Source organism: Hyperolius riggenbachi, chromosome 2 (genome assembly GCF_040937935.1).
Source record: "Hyperolius riggenbachi isolate aHypRig1 chromosome 2, aHypRig1.pri, whole genome shotgun sequence".
In the NCBI taxonomy this organism is placed as follows: Eukaryota; Metazoa; Chordata; class Amphibia; order Anura; family Hyperoliidae; genus Hyperolius; species Hyperolius riggenbachi.
This window is the reverse complement of record NC_090647.1, coordinates 221,823,434-221,839,671: the sequence shown is the minus strand read 5'-3', so window position 1 is coordinate 221,839,671 and position 16,238 is coordinate 221,823,434. Positions and strand designations below refer to the sequence as shown.

Here is a 16,238-nt window from a genome sequence, read left to right as displayed (position 1 = left end):
AACCATCTATATAAAATGCATTTGTAACTAATCAATATAAATATTTTCTATTTGATATGTAACCCCAATGATCATTACAAGATTATACACCATAAATATGGGTATTTGAGAGCATGGAATAATAAAAGCATATAATTTACCCCTTATTACTCACTACTAAAAATGATTGCTCAAACTGATCAGTAGAGTAGCAACAAGTTGGTACAAATCGTTTTTTGTATTACCCTTTCTTTTAAAACACTATTTGATGTAGCTCCGTTTTAAATGAAAACCATAATGTTACCATATACGGTAATTAAATAATTATGCTAATCTTCAAAAATAGGTGGCCACAATTTCTAATTTCTAAAGTGCTAATACATCACAGGGTACTCACAACTTTGTTTTTTTATTTTTGTACCTGATCTATGGTTGCAAAGAAAAAATAAGTATAGGATGTAAGCATTTTAGAAATTGTGTAGCCCGATTGTTTAACCACTTAAAGGATACCCAAAGTGACATGTGACATGATGAGAAAGACATGTGTATGTACAGTGCCTAGCACATAAATAACTATGTGTGTTTTTTTTCTTTCTCTGCCTGAAAGAGTTAAATATCAGGTATGTAAGTGGCTGACTCAGTCCTGACTCAGACAGGAAGTGACTACAGTGTGACCGTCACTGATAAGAAATTACAACTATAAAACACTTTCCTAGCAGAAAATGGCTTCTGTGAGCAAGACAGAGATAAAAAGGGGAATTTCTTATCAGTGATGGTCACACTGTAGTCACTTCCTGTCTGAGTCAGGACTGAGTCAGCCACTTACATACCTGATATATAACTCTTTCAGGCAGAGAAAGGAAAAAAGGAACACAGCATAGTTATTTGTGTGCTAGTCACTGTACATACTCATGTCTATCTCTTCATGTCACGTCACTTCGGGTATCCTTTAAGGGCGGTGGTGATTGAAATCTACGCCCTGTTTCGATCCCCCTAATACCTGCCAAGGTGTAGATCTTCATATCACTGCCTCCACGCGTTCTTGCCGCTCTTGTCGCACCCACTGATCACGTCGCTCTCTGCCCGCTGCAACTCACTCTGACAGCAGAGCCATGTGGCAAAAAGATAGTCTCCGGGCCTCAGTATAAACACTGTGATACGGGGAGTTCCACTGGTAGAGAGGGTCATCAAACCTCCGAAATCAACTCCAGTACAAAAAGCATTCCATAGGAACTCTACCCTCAGCGGAAACATTTCCAATGCTTAGCTTTATTAATGCTTCATTGCGGTGTGCTGGTTTGTTATACTGTATACACCGCAATGAAGCATTAATAAAGCTAAGCATTGGAAAAGTTTCCGCTGAGGGTAGAGTTCCTATGGAATGCTTTTTGTACTGGAGCAGAGCCATGTGAGCAGGTCAGGAGCCGATTCCATTTGCTCCTGACCCTGTCGATCTATGTAAGCAACTCCCATTGGCTTACATTGTTCACACGGGCAGGAGCCAATGGAAACGGTTCCTGACCAGCTCACAGAGTTCTGCCATCATAAAAATGGGTGGCCTGAATCGACAAGTGTGCAGCGTGGATGGTGGTTGCGGCGGGTATGTGCGGCGATTTGTTGGTATCAGCAGTCTCTGGTCCTTACGGAGGCAGAGACCGCTGGTACTTACATGGTCAATCTTTTAACATTTTCAGCATTTTTGCGATAATTTGATAACAACCTGATAAACAAATATTCTACATTAATTTCTAAAGTTTACGATTTTATTTAGCACTGAAGTGATAATTTGTTGAAGCAATCATTTTGTAACAAGATTGCATCTTCACATATTTGGCCAGCATAATGCACTTGTTTGCGTAGCAAGCAGAGACATTGGTAGGGTGTCTGCTTGCAATGCGGTACTGCTGTATCTATGTGCAGATCATCAAAGGTGAGTATATGGAGCTGCATGCAAGCCACTGGATGTGGGGCCACGTGCACAACTCATCTTCAAAATACAGCTCAATGACTGCTTAGCAGCTTGCATACAATGACCACCATAAATGTGCAATTACTCTTCAGCACATGCGTCCAAAACACAGCCACTTCCGTCAAGTAATCTCAGTGTCTGAAATCCTTAAATTAGCCATACATGGACCTATTATGATGACATATGCAAAGCAGATCGATCATTACGTGATTGGAATTCGACCAGACAATGATTGACTCCTTCCCTACATGGTATGCTCAGTTCCAAAAGATTTTGGCAGAAGTCTATAAGGCGTAAAAACCACAAGCAATATACTGATTAAAGCTGTATGGGTCTGGGAATTGAACAGGAAAAAATACATTATGTTTTAGCCAATCTTACACGTTCCCTCAGAGAACTGGCCATCAGCCGTCCATGCCCCTGGTGGTGTACTTCTTAAGGTCCTTGGTAAATGTTCCTGCTGGCATCATGATTTAGGCCCCTGGAAATGTCCTTGGAGCTCTGTGCATTAATGTTTCTGGTGACTGTTCTCAGCACTATCTCAAATGCTTCAGGTTATATTCCTTGGTATTTCAATATACTGCCAATCACTGTGCCACAAGGGATAGTTCCAGGACTCTACAAGGGACAGTTAATATCTACAGCACCAGGACATCATGTAGTATGCCGCCAGGGACAGTAATTGTGAAGCCACCAGGGACATTAACAGAAACACAAACTACTGTGATAGCAGAAACACTGTAAGCACATTTTCCAGTGAAATTTTAGAGGATGTCTCTAGGAAAAACCTCAAATGACATTTCCTAGGGTTTCTAACATTATGCTGCTATTAACAATGTGCTGCTATCAACCATAAAGCCAGCAGGTACATCCACCATTACCAGTACATAACAGGACAAATCAACATTAGAAACCAGGAATATCAACCAGAATATAAACATCCTCAAGCGTACTACCAGGGACATTTCCAGAAACATTGAAGGGTATCTGAGCTGACATGTGACATAATGAGATAAACATGTGTATTTACAGTGCCAAGCATACAAATATCTAGGCTGTACTTTTTTTTTTCTTTTTCTGCCTGAAAGAGTTAGACATTCAGGTAAGCAAGTAACAGTTTCTCTCTAGTTAGGACATAGTCAGACCGTGGCGTAATCCTTACTGATACGGAATGACAGCCATAAAATTCTTGCCTGAAAGAGAACAGCTTCTGAGTGGTAGTTCCTAGATTTTGGTTTAAGCTCCGTACACACACTAGAGGAAACTCATCCTAGGTGGCTAATAGTAATGAGCAACGGATGAATTCCGAATAGGTGTTTATTCGGAATATATCCAGGAAATTAGCACACCTGAGCGGGGGTGCAGAAGGGTTAAACTTACCCAGGAGCCTTTTGCTTTAATCCGTCCCACGCTGCGTTCCAATTCACGGTCACATGACCACCGCACTTCCTCCTTTCGGGTTGAAGCAGGAAGTGCGGTAGTCACATAACCGTGAATTGGAACACAGCGTGGGACGGATTAAAGTAGAAGGCTCCTGGGTAAGTTTAACCCTCCCACGCCCCATGCTCTGGTGTGCTAATTAACTGGATGAATTCCGAATAAAACCTATTCGGAATTCATCCGTTGCTCATCACTGGCTGCCAACAACAACTGACTCTACACTCACCATGTGCATGAGTTTTTAGAACTGTCTCAGACTGCAGGGGCAAACCCAGGATTTTGAAGGGGGGGGGGGGGGGGGTTCCTGAAAGGTCTCCCTCAGCCACGCACAATACAGTATAATAATATGGTAGGACATCATGTTGGGTAAAAATAATGCAATTTCCCGTCCTACTGACAGGATCTGACAATTATTTCCTAAATGTCCGATCTGTTCCCAATCGACAACGGGATCGATCAGGAGCAGTTTGGATACAGATAATAATGAGGACAGTTGACATTGCTAATGGAGGGGAAAGTGAAGCATTCATATAGCAGGAGCACAGGGCTGTGCTCATACCTGACTGTTAAGTTCCCCAGAGCTTCTCCATGCTCTGTACACAAGTTGCTGCTCCATGCTCTTTACACACGCTGCCACTCCATGCTCTGTACACACGCTGCTGCTCCATGCTCTGTACACACGCTGCTACTCCATGCTCAACACAATGCTGCTGCTCCATCAAAAGTCAGCTGTGGCAGGGAAAGAAAGGGGGCAGTGCTGTGAGCTGCAGGATACCTGCAGATATTCTGGTTTCTCAACTTGTGCCTGACACTGCACCGGCCATGGTCTTAAGAAGGATTCTGGGCAGCTTTAATCCCCCCTGCGTTTGCCAATCGACTGAGTGAAAGACCGTGTCATTCAGCTGAGACAAAACCTTCTTTTTCAGCTTGTAAATTGAAAAAAAACTGTGGGTTATTTTTATCTCATAAGTTTATTTTCAGCTCATGGTCACTTTATCCACAACATTAGCAACGATAGAAACCATAATGGCACAACTCAGAACACTGACTTATCACCAGAAACACTATCACACCATGAAGTACATTTCCTAGGGCATTACTACTATACCACCATTGCCATTTCAAGGAACACTAGCTATTATAACACAGTAACGTAAGACCAGGAGCATTACCAGGGTTCTTGTCACAATCACCTGTCTTACAGGCTGTCCATATGTCACTCAAATCACTGTGTGCTACCCTACCCCCTCAACCTTTTCATGGCTTACACATCATTCATGCCCCAGTGCTAGACCATTTGCAATGCCTAAGGGGCACTTATGTGCTAGTCTTGGTGTATAAAGGGTAGCCTGAAGTGACATGTTCTAATTATTAGCAGAAAAAGTCAAATATATGCATTCCATGGGTATCAAAACTTAAAACAGCATCCAAAAAAGTGTTGCTTTTATTGGCTCAATATGGCAAATGTATACAGCAATTTTTGATTAAAGTGAAAACAATCAAAGTTGTTAAACTCTAATGTGACGTCCTAAAAAACTTGAGAACTAGATGATTTAAAAAAGCTGTATGATGTAGAACATGGTTGAGGTATGTTATTGTTTTCTAAAGAATACATTTTTCTCCTTACAGAGTTCTTTAATGAGCTAGATACATTAGTGGGTCCCATCACACTGCACAGCTCAATGGAGCATCTGGTTCAATACACGCGACAAGGACTGTCCTGGATCCGGCAGAGTTCACATCATGTTTTGTAGCAGGTTCTGACCATTGCCTTCCTTTCCACTGAACTTTAATTCTAGGCAATGGGCTCTGTAACCTTTGTCAATCTGCACTTCTTTAAATGTCTGTAATCTTTCTTCAGCATTGGGCAAATCACTGAACTCATTGATAGGACACCCAGGTATTACTTGATATCATTTCCATGCAGGCTACAGAAAAATCTCTGCTCATTCTTAATATACGTCCGTTTGTTTTGTGAGTCCTAAGTTATGCTTATTTTATACACAATGCAATAATTATGTGAAAATTGTAAGGTACCCATAGATGAAAGAGAAAGCTTTTCCATGTAATGTATAACTGTTTAGAAGATACTTCTTGCAGCCAGTGAGACCAGAGATATGCTAGAAATATTGCTAGAGTTATGCATCTCTAAAATGTAAGCATAGCAATATGAATCATTCAGTGCTTATACTTTTACAAATGCCCTCACTGAAGGTTCTGCATGTGTGCAGTTCACAATAATAATTGTCTGCCATTCAGTCAAGTTCATATGACCATTCGCAATTCTTTAATGTAATGTGTCCAAAAATATACAATATTGATCAGTCTGTTTGCTCCCTCAGGGCCCTTTCACACTGATGGGTTGCGGTGGCCTGGTACACCAATGAATGTCTATGGGGGCTTTTATACCGACGCGTTGCATCACAATGCGACGGAACTGATGTTTTTGCCGCATCTTCAATGCAAGTGCATACCTACATCACCATGCAACCTCTGCAGCGACCTGCAGTGGACCCAAAGTCATTTAAGTCTATGGTGACACGTTTTTAAAAATGACTGCCGCAAGTTTTACGCAACGTGCATATTTTAGCAATTCCGCGCACGTCATTAATTTGGGCACAGGAAGCGAGTGTCACCTCCTGCTCGGCCTGGTGCCAGACGGAGATTACCACGTACTAATGCGGTAATCCCTGAAGGCTGTTTTTTCCGGTTTGGCTCCTGGGCTATAACGCACCGCTAACACCAATATGCAGTGTCAAACTGGCCTAAAAGTTCTCAACTCTTGCATGAATGTGTTTGAACTGCCAATTTCTATAGTTTCCTTTAAAGAAAATTTAAGTCAAAAATCTGTTTAAAACCCTAATCCAGGCTTGTGTTTTTTTAAAGCATATTGGGCTTAGTTCACTAGATGGCAGTAACATTACTGTGCACAGTTTTACCAGTATGTACACAAGTAACGTAGCACATATTGCATACAAAGTGCTTCTATAGCAGCAATGCAAACCTTGTATACATAACATGAGTTGTGTTATATGTGCAATGCACGCTACGTTACTTGCGTTAATTCCAGTAAAATTGCTATGCTCTGTCTGTGCACAGTCATTTTACCAGGGCTTAGTGACTTAACCCCAATGACTGATAACAAAGTCATTTTTACTATTTGTTTTTTTTATAGGTGGCTTGTAGATTTTCATATTCATGTTTTCAGTTTTGAATGCTTGCCAGGTGGGATGTGATCACATGCTGCCCAGAAAGGAATACTGAACTGTGAATGCTGTGCAGGACTGCGAACTCCTCTGGCTTATTGCTCACCAGCAGCGGTCATATTAAATGAACTGAGTCTTGCACTACAATATATGCACATTTCTTTATATTTTGGCAGGCATCACAGTTCCTGGCTGACTTGCTACATGCACCATTCATGATATAAGTGATAGGTGAGTAGCAGCACAGCAGTTTAATGCCCACTGAACACTTTCTTTAAAAAAACACTGAGCACGCATGTAGTATGCTTAGTAATGAAAACCCAATAATTAAAAATGAAAACCCAATAACTTTAATCTTTACCGTGCAGATTTGGTGGCGTAAGAATTAAGTAAAAGTGCATGGGACTCTGGCTTTTTAGCAATACCAACACACATGGCTTTTAACATTGGCAGTTATCTATCAAGGAGCGCCCTAAAAAACATTCCCCCTGTGCAAAATACCTTTGTCTGAGTGTAAAAAAAAACCAAAGACTTTTCCATCTGGTGCCCAGCAGGAGAGGATGTAGTAGCATTGGTGGCTTATGGTGCTTATTTGTGCTTTCCGAGATGTTTTATATTTTCCCTGAGAAAAGATGTATATTTAAGAAGTAGCATTGCCAGCTATTAGATAACATTCATGTGGCCATTGCCCAGGAATTCATGATGTCATTGTGTGTTACATGTTTGTCTGCCCATAGGCCATTCAGTTTATCAAGCCCACAATTGGAATTGTTTCCCAGTTGTCAGTTAGCAATGCATACCACAGTAAGTCACCTCATTATACCCTGAAAGCTTCCTTTCTGCTCAGTATGCACATGCATGTCAATCTGCTGCATTATAATCAATGTGGTGTCCATCTGAACTGTGTTCACCCAGTGTTACGTAGTTCTATCAAAAATATACAAATGTTGTCATAATTTGACTTGCCAGGCCCCTTGCACACTGCCCCGCACTGTGTTACTCTTCCCGGACGCTTCCCCACCGCAAGCGCCATGCAAGTCTATGGGGACCTGCACATTTCATGCAATGCGATGCGGTGCACCGGAAATATCCCAATCGCCCCAATGCCAACACTAGGCCTGCAGTGCGTTACCGCATGAGCCGTGACTACTGCACAGATTATGCAATAATGCAAGTCAATAGTCTAAGCAGGCAGTGTGCATGACGGGATCGCAGTGCAATGCAGGGTGCGATGCAGGGTGTACGTCACTGGGGGGGGGGGGGGGGGGGGGTTGGCGCTATGCATTTGACCTTAACATTGGTATTACCTTATTTTGTATTGTTGCTATTTCCACCTCAGGGTAAATGAATATGCACAAACTGTTATTTATTTGCATATGAGAGCCACGGAAGATGCTGGCGCTATATAACACAAAAATAATAATAATAATAATATGAGTCTTAAAGAAGAACTATAGTGAGAACAGTGCAATGATTAATTACTTTTAACAATATATTTTATAAACGATTTAGTCAGTGTTTGCCCACTGCAAAATCTTTCCTTTCCACAGTTTACATTATGAAATGTACCACAGGTGGTGACATCTTTAGTGCTGATATGTGTATCACTGCAGAATGTTTGTTTTTGACTGTTCTGCAGACACCAAGGCCCATATGCAATTAACTTTTTCTCCTGAGATATCTCCTTGGAGATAATATTCATATTCTTTTTAACTTGTTGCTGACCACGTCACGCCGGTGGGCGTGGCCACGGCAGCAGCCCCAGGACCACCTAACACCTCGGCATAAAGTCCTGGGGCGGGGATTTGCAGGAGACAGCGCGCGCCAATGTGCACGCCTCTCCGCTTGGATGATCACCATCTATTTACATAGTACAGTGCTGCGATCTACGGCAGCGTTGTACTGGGGACAGCCATGTGACACGGCTGCCTCCCTGGGCGGCAAAACAGCGATCCGCTGTTATAGTCTGAAGCCTATGACAGCCGATCGCATTGATTGGCTGACTGTGGGAGGGGGGATTAGAAATACTAAAAAAAAATAGGTTTATTTATTAAAAAAAAAGAAATAAATATTTGTATAAAAAAATAAACAACCTGTGAGCGATCAAACCCCACCAACAGAAAGCTCTGTTGGTGGGCAGAAAAGGGGGGAATCACTTGTGTGCTGAGTTGTGTGGCCCTGCAGCAAGGCCTTAGAGCTGCAGTGGCCCAATTTGTGAAAAATGGCCTGGTCTTTAGGGGGGTTTAACCACTTGCCGACCGCGCACTCATAACGCGCGTCGGCAAAGTGGCAGCTGCAGGACCAGCGACGCAGTATTGCGTCGCCAGCTGCAGGCTGATTAATCAGGAAGCAGCCGCTCGTGCGAGCGGCTGCTTCCTGTCAATTCACGGCGGGGGGCTCCGTGAATAGCCTGCGGGCCGCCGATGGCGGCTCGCAGGCTAAATGTAAACACAAGCGGAAATAATCCGCTTTGTTTACATTTGTACGGCGCTGCTGCGCAGCAGCGCCGTAAGGCAGATCGGCGATCCCCGGCCAATCAGCGGCCGGGGATCGCCGCCATGTGACAGGGGACGTCCCGTCACTGGCTGCACAGGACGGATAGCGTCCTGTGCAGCCCGGATCTCCAGGGGGGGGAGCAGGTAGGAGAGGGAGGGGGAGGATTTCGCCGCGGAGGGGGGCTTTGAGGTGCCCCCCCCCCCCCGCAACACCCGCAGGCAGGAGCGATCAGACCCCCCCTGCACATCATCCCCCTAGTGGGGAAAAAAAAAAAGGGGGGCGATCTGGTCGCTCTGCCTGCACGCTGATCTGTGCTGGGGGCTGCAGAGCCCACCCAGCACAGATCAGCTACAACAGCGCTGGTTGTTAAGGGGGGGTAAAGGGTGGGTCCTCAAGTGGTTAAGCCCGTGGTCCTTAAGTGGTTGAAATAACTTTTAAGCATTTTACAACTGAACCACTACCTGAAAATGTACTACCAAAGTATTTTCTTGCTTGCTGGTGATTTAAAAGGAATTTTATGACAAAGTGTGAAAATATCACCTAGGAAAAAACTCAGGTGAAAAGTGAATTGCATATGGGCCCAGGTCTCCTAGTATGCTCTGGGGAGAGTATTCTGCATAACTAAACAGACCAGGCTAAACATATCTGGGAGCGCTGGGTTATATACAATATACAGCTATACATATATATATATATATATATATATATATATATATATAATTGTGATTATAGCCTAATCTCTTACTAGCCATAGTTCCCAGTGAGAGTAATTAATGAGCAGCTTTAAGGTATATACACACACACAATCGCCTGTAGGGATTGATACTCCCTCCCTCAGGTGATAGTTCAGGGCAGACAGTTCAGGGCAGAGTACTGTACATATGCAGCCTTAGTCAACAGCCAAGTAGTGTGTTATGTTGCTATGGAGGGGAAGGAGAGAGGGCAGTGCAGTGCACAACACAGTAGCTTCTGGAGGGCAGGGTAAGCACGGGAACAATGGGCTCAGACCAAAATGGTCCGGCTCTAAGTATTTTTTGGCAATGGATTAGGTTAGCTGTTCACATGCTAAGTTCTCGGCAAAGAAGACCACAACCAGCTGCCTCTGACAAGCATGTGTGTGTGGCTTTAGTCAATTGCTCCTGTCTGTAAATTTGTTTTTCAGTAAAAAATAGACTAAGCATAATGTTAATGGAAATGGCAACCTGAAACATCCCAGTGGTAAACTAAAGGTAAATAGAATGTCAAACATCAAATCAAAGTGCATATATTATTGCTTTGCACCGCAATTCTGTGTTTTTATAAAGACATTGAGTTGCAATATACTATTTTAGTTCTATAAAATACAACCTTTGCATTGACTTAATTTAAAGCGGACCTAAAGAGATAAAAAAAAAATAGCGTTTCACTTACCTGGGGCTCCTGCCAGCCCCCTGCAGCCGTTCTGTGCCCACGCTGTCCTGGAATAATCCTTCATTCCCACGCCACAGCTCACTTTTGTTCAAGTCGACATGTAAGTTGACATCTACTGCGCCTGCACGGCCCTGGCTGCGCACGTCCTTGTACGCTCCCGTGGTCAGGAGCATCCTGCGCAGGCGCAGTATGAGAAAATCTCTACTGCGCAGTGAACGAGGACGTGCTAGCCAGGGCCGCGCAGGCACAGTGGACGGTGACTGCCAGAAGCAAAAGCAACCTGTGGGGTGGGAACGGAGGTTCTTTGTAACTTTGCGGGCGCAGGTAGGCTGCAGGGGGCTGGCAGAAGCCCCAGGTAAGTAAAACACATTTTTTTTTTTACTTTTCAGATCCGCTTTAACATGTTTTCTAGCACTACTGGCAATTCATATGAATTAAGCCTGCTAATAGTAGTGCTATTCTAAGGTGGTGCCATATAGTTGTGCATATTTACTGTATATTATAATGCATTACTATTTCATTGCATAGAGGTTTTACCATAAAGATGATATAAAATTAATATTTAAAAATGTTCAAGATTTGTATCTGTGTTTTACAGACCACCTTGTCATGATCATCATATTTTATATCCCAGCAGCTGTATATACCCTTTGTGTGTCTTGTATATGAGTACCAGTGATCAGACAATATACCATAGTGCTGATGAAAAGAGGACAGAGTGTTGCACTGTGCATTGGTGTTTTATTTGTAAAGGTAACTCAATGTAGCACATTTTTTTTAGAATTGTAATATAACAAAAAGGGCCTTAATTATTATTCTATCAAGAAGCACTTTTGTATCGGAGAAGTAACTGTTAATTGCTCTGTAACAGATACTTTTTTTAATGTGACTTTAAAAAAATAAAAGCTCTATAATGACAATTGTTGTACTGGTTATTTCTAGACCTGGAAAGGTAAAGGACCTGCCCACTTACAATGTATTCTGCTTATTGTATTATCTTGCTGTCTTTCTTTTATAAAGCACCAACCTTTGATGTAGAGCGGTACAATAGATAACGGGCAGTTAAAATTACACACCTGTGTAGAGCACCGTGGCATAGTGGTTAGCTCTCTTGCCTTGCTGCGCTGGGTCCCTGGTTCAAATCCCAGCCGGGGCACTATCTGCTCGAAGTTTGTATGTTCTCCCCGTGTCTGAGTGGGTTTTCCCCTGGCACTCCAGTTTTCTCCCACAATACCAAAAACGATACACGATATAGACATATATGGTAGGGATTGTAAGCGTCTTTGAAGGACAATATATATAGTCTGTTTTAACTATCATCTGTAAGCAGATGACACCCAGATGTACCTCCACACCCCTGATATATCCCCCACTACCATGGACAAGGTCTCCTCCTGCCTATCAGCCATCTCCTCCTGGATGTCCGCTAGGTTCCTGAAACTGAATCTAGACAAAACAGAATTTATGATCTTCCCACCCCAGCAATCCCTGAACCTCCCAGATGTGCATGTCACTGTTAACCACACTACCATTCGCCCTAACTCTCAAGCCCGCTGTCTGGGTGTCACCCTGGACTCCGCACTCTCCTTCACTCCCCACATCCAAAACCTCACAAAGTCCTGCAACTTCCACCTTCGTAACATCTGTAAGATTCACCCCTTCCTGACCTCTGCCACCACCAAACTCCTCATCCATGCCCTCATAATTTCCCGCCTTGACTACTGCAATGCCCTTCTGTCTGGTCTCCCTTGACTCGAATTGCCTCGCTGCCAGGAGCGCCTAAAGCCACTGGCACTAAAGGCAGCTGCTTGGAGCGGCATAAAGGGGGGGCACGCTGCTGCGGGGAGAAACTGCGGCTAATCGCCGCTATTGCAATCAGCTGCAACTGCACTTGTTTCCAATCGTGGTTTATTTACACTCTGCCGCCTGTATGCACGCCCCCTCGCCCAGGTCCAGCCAATAGACTTTTAGCCAGGAACCTCTCACTAGAGTCCCACCCACTCCACCTCCTCCTAATCCCCTGTCCCGCCCCTCTCCCTAGCAGCAGCCGCACGATTTGTTTACTGCTGAGTGCGGTGCCGCCTCTAACTCAGCCCCCTGCCAGCCAGAAGTTCGGGACCCTGGGCTTCCCGCTATCTGACCCATCCACCAAGCTTCTCCTGTGCCCCCCTGTGTGACAAGCAGGCAGAGGTGAGGGTGAGCTGCAGGGGGGGGAGACTGGAATCAGCGGCAGCCAGCAGTGCTGATCAGTGCAGTGCAGAGTGAGCTATACGATGCTGATATACACCGCTCTGAGTAGCTCATAGTACACAGCTGCCTGTCCGGAGACTGACACTCCCCTGCTCTAATCAGCTCTGCTGCCAGGAGATCTTCACTCCTGATAAAAACCATCATTGTCCGTCACCTGCTGGGGGGGGGGGGGGGGGGGGGGAAGGGGAAGCAATAAAAAGCAGGATACATGCTGACAGTGGGGGGAAGGGTGGAGAAGTTAAACATGGGCACACAAGTTAGAGCAGTGGCGTAGCTAAGGAGCTCTGGGCCCCGATGCAAGTTTTACATGGGCCCCCCCAAGCACTCTATACATAACAATTGATACGGCGCACCAAAACCTGCCAATGGCAACTACAGTGTCAGAGGTGCAGGAAGGGGATAGGGAACAGCTTGTTAGTGATTACCACTATTCAAAGTATCTATATAAGTAATTATTATTACCACAGGACCAACAGAGAGCTAATACTGTGATAGCGAGTGGACCCTTCGGGGCCCCGATGCGGTCGCTACCTCTGCACCCTCTGTTGCTACGCCCCTTAGAGCAACTATCTAGGACTTTGCTCTGGGTGCCCATACATCTAGCCATGATAGGTAGATCAACCAAGAGACAGATTTCTCTCTGAACGAATCTGATCAGAGAGAGATCTGTCAGCTGCCCATACACCACAGGCTGATTCCCAGTCAATTTCATGCTGAAACTGATCAGGAATTGGACTTGTGATGCCGCATCTGACCGCCCGGCGCTATCCCCTAATGTAAATTGTGTCCCCAAGTGCCCTGTGCAGTATAGGTTACCTGGCAGTGTCCGTCTCTGCTCTGCCTCACATACATGAGCCCTACGTGGTTGCCGGTGTATACGTGCGTGTGTATGTGACATCACACAGGCACCCACATATACGCTGGTAACCACCCGGGGCATGTGTATGTGAGGCAGTGCGGAGACGGAGCCATTGGCGGACACAGACAGTGAGACAAGTAACATATACTGCACGTTACCATTATTTTTTGGTGAAAGATTGCTGCATTAAGATTATTTTCTGCTGAAACATTGCAGCATTATCATTATTTTATGGTGAAACATTGCTGCATTAATGTACCCCTGATGCCAGTATTTTTAATATGATTTCCTCCCTGGTGTTGTGTGACTAGCAAACAGCATCATCCTCCCACCTCCAGCACTCCGGCCCCGTTCTGACATCACATATGGGCAGGGAGGAAGTGGCAGTTCTTCCTCCCTTTGCCAGTCCTCAACTCAGCCCCTTCCACCTGCCGCTTTAGTTCCCGTTATGATCTGCTGCATACAGCACGCAGGGGAGCTGCGCTGTGTGCGATCTTGTGGTGATTGAGGTTGGAAGGATATCCGACCTCAGTAATCACAAGTGCGCACACAGTCCAGCTCCGCAGCCCGCTGTGTGCAGTGGTTCATAAGTGGAACTAGAGCGGCAGGTGGAGGGGGCTGCATTATGAACGGGCAGAGGGGACAAAGAACTGCCACTTCCTATCTGACCATATTCAACGTTCTGCCTCAGTCAAAGATTACGACTGAGCAGAATGGGGTCTACAGGGGGCACATGAGGGGGAGGTTGGTGCTGTGTGCTAGTCGCACCGCACCAATAACGTAATCAATATTAAAAATATCGTGACCAAGGTCTAAGTCAGGGGTACTTTAAGACTATTGTCATGGGGGAAGGGGGGGCACCACAGGAAGGGGGGGGAGGGCGCCACAGGTTTTCTTGCCTGGAGTGACAAAATGGCTAGAGGCGCCCCTGCCCGCTGCAGTCCATCATGAATGCGGCAGCCAGAATTATCCACTCCTCCCATCGCTCCACCAGGGCGGCTCCCCTCCGTGAATCCCTCCACTGGCTTCCTATCCAGTCCAGAATCAGATTCAAGATACTACCTACAGATTCAGACTGTGTCTGACCTACAAATTCGTCCACAAAACTTTTTCAACCTACATTTCCGATCTTACTCAGAGGTACACACCTAGCCGCTCACTCCGCTCCACCAATGAACTTCGCCTGACCGCCCCCCACATCACCCAGTCCCATGCACGCCTCCAGGACTTCTCAAGAGCTGCTCCAACACTATGGAACTCCCTACCTCCACCCATTAGGGCAGCCCCCTCCTTCAACATATTCAAGAAGGCCCTCAAAACTCACTTTTTCACTCTGGCCTACCACCCCTCACAAGTGCTCCAAACCCACAGTTGAACTCTGGCCCCCTACCTTTCGTGTCCCTACCTCTCCCTCTAGATTGTAATCCTTTGGGCAGGGTACTCCTCTTTTTGTGTCCTACCTTATCATGCACCTCCATTACTGTGAACCCATGCTATGCATTTGAGTGAACCTAACTTGCCTAATCTCCATGCTCCCCTCCAGTGACTGACTAAGCATTACCTTGTACTCATACTGTGCTCAGTGATCTGGTCTTTCTTGCATTCCTGTATTGTCATATTGCTGTATGTCACCCCTAAATATTGTATGTAACCTAAACTAATGTCCAGCGCTGCGTAATATGTTGGCGCTTTATAAATACAATAAATAAATAAATGTACAGCGCTGTGGAAGATGTCAGCGCTATATAAATACTAGATGGTAATAATAATAATAATTGACTGTGCTCAGTCAAATGTAAGATGAGGGGTGAGCAGGATAGAAGAGACTGAGGAAATAGGGCTGTGGTTAATTCATAATAAAGGGTTATAAAAGAGGGAAAGGATGGGTAAGCAAGCTTGAAGAGGTGGGTTTTATATGGAGGAAGGTTGAATGGAGAGTTTTAGACAGTGGGAGCAGGCCTAAAGAAGTTTTGAAGATGTGCACTAGAAAAGATTATGAATAGTACATTATTAGTAGGTCATTTGGAAGAGTGAAGAAGTTAATTTTGCCACAGCTCATTAAATCCAGTCCTTGACAATAGGCAAGCATTGGCTTAAGTTTTCCCAATATTCCAGACACTGTTGCTTAGCTTGGATGCCGGTATCTGGATATACATATAGCTGAAGCACTGGCTGCTAAGAATGTCGCCCTTGGATTCCTTTATACCAAGCACAAGAAACTGCCCAACAACTCATGAAACACTTGGGCTGGTTCGCACTGCAAGAGTTTTTTTCTAAGCGCTTGTGATTTTAAAATATCTTGCTAATGCGAGTTTGTTCTCACTTGAGATACAGTGGAGGAAATAATTATTTGACCCCTCACTGATTTTGTAAGTTTTTCCAATGACAAAGAAATGAAAAGTCTCAGAACAGTATCATTTCAATGGTAGGTTTATTTTAACAGTGGCAGATAGCACATCAAAAGGAAAATCGAAAAAATAACCTTAAATAAAAGATAGCAACTGATTTGCATTTCATTGAGTGAAATAAGTTTTTGAACCCTCTAACAATAAAAGACTTAATACTTAGTGGAAAAACCCTTGTTTGCAAGCACAGAGGTCAAACGTTTCTTGTAATTGATGACCAAGTT

The 16,238-nt window shown here is 44.5% G+C and overlaps 1 protein-coding gene across 2 annotated transcripts in view; it reads left to right on the top strand.

The window, feature by feature from the left end:
- The window catches only part of AFF3 (ALF transcription elongation factor 3), a 352,879-nt gene extending 345,033 nt beyond the window's left edge, over window positions 1–7,846 (top strand). For both annotated transcript variants that reach the window (XM_068268208.1, XM_068268209.1), the window contains exon 19: window positions 5,018–7,846. In XM_068268208.1, the coding sequence (XP_068124309.1) occupies window positions 5,018–5,142 (125 nt within the window). In that variant the 3' untranslated portion in view covers window positions 5,143–7,846. The remainder of the gene's footprint in view (window positions 1–5,017) is intronic.
- The last annotated feature ends 8,392 nt before the right edge of the window (window positions 7,847–16,238 follow it).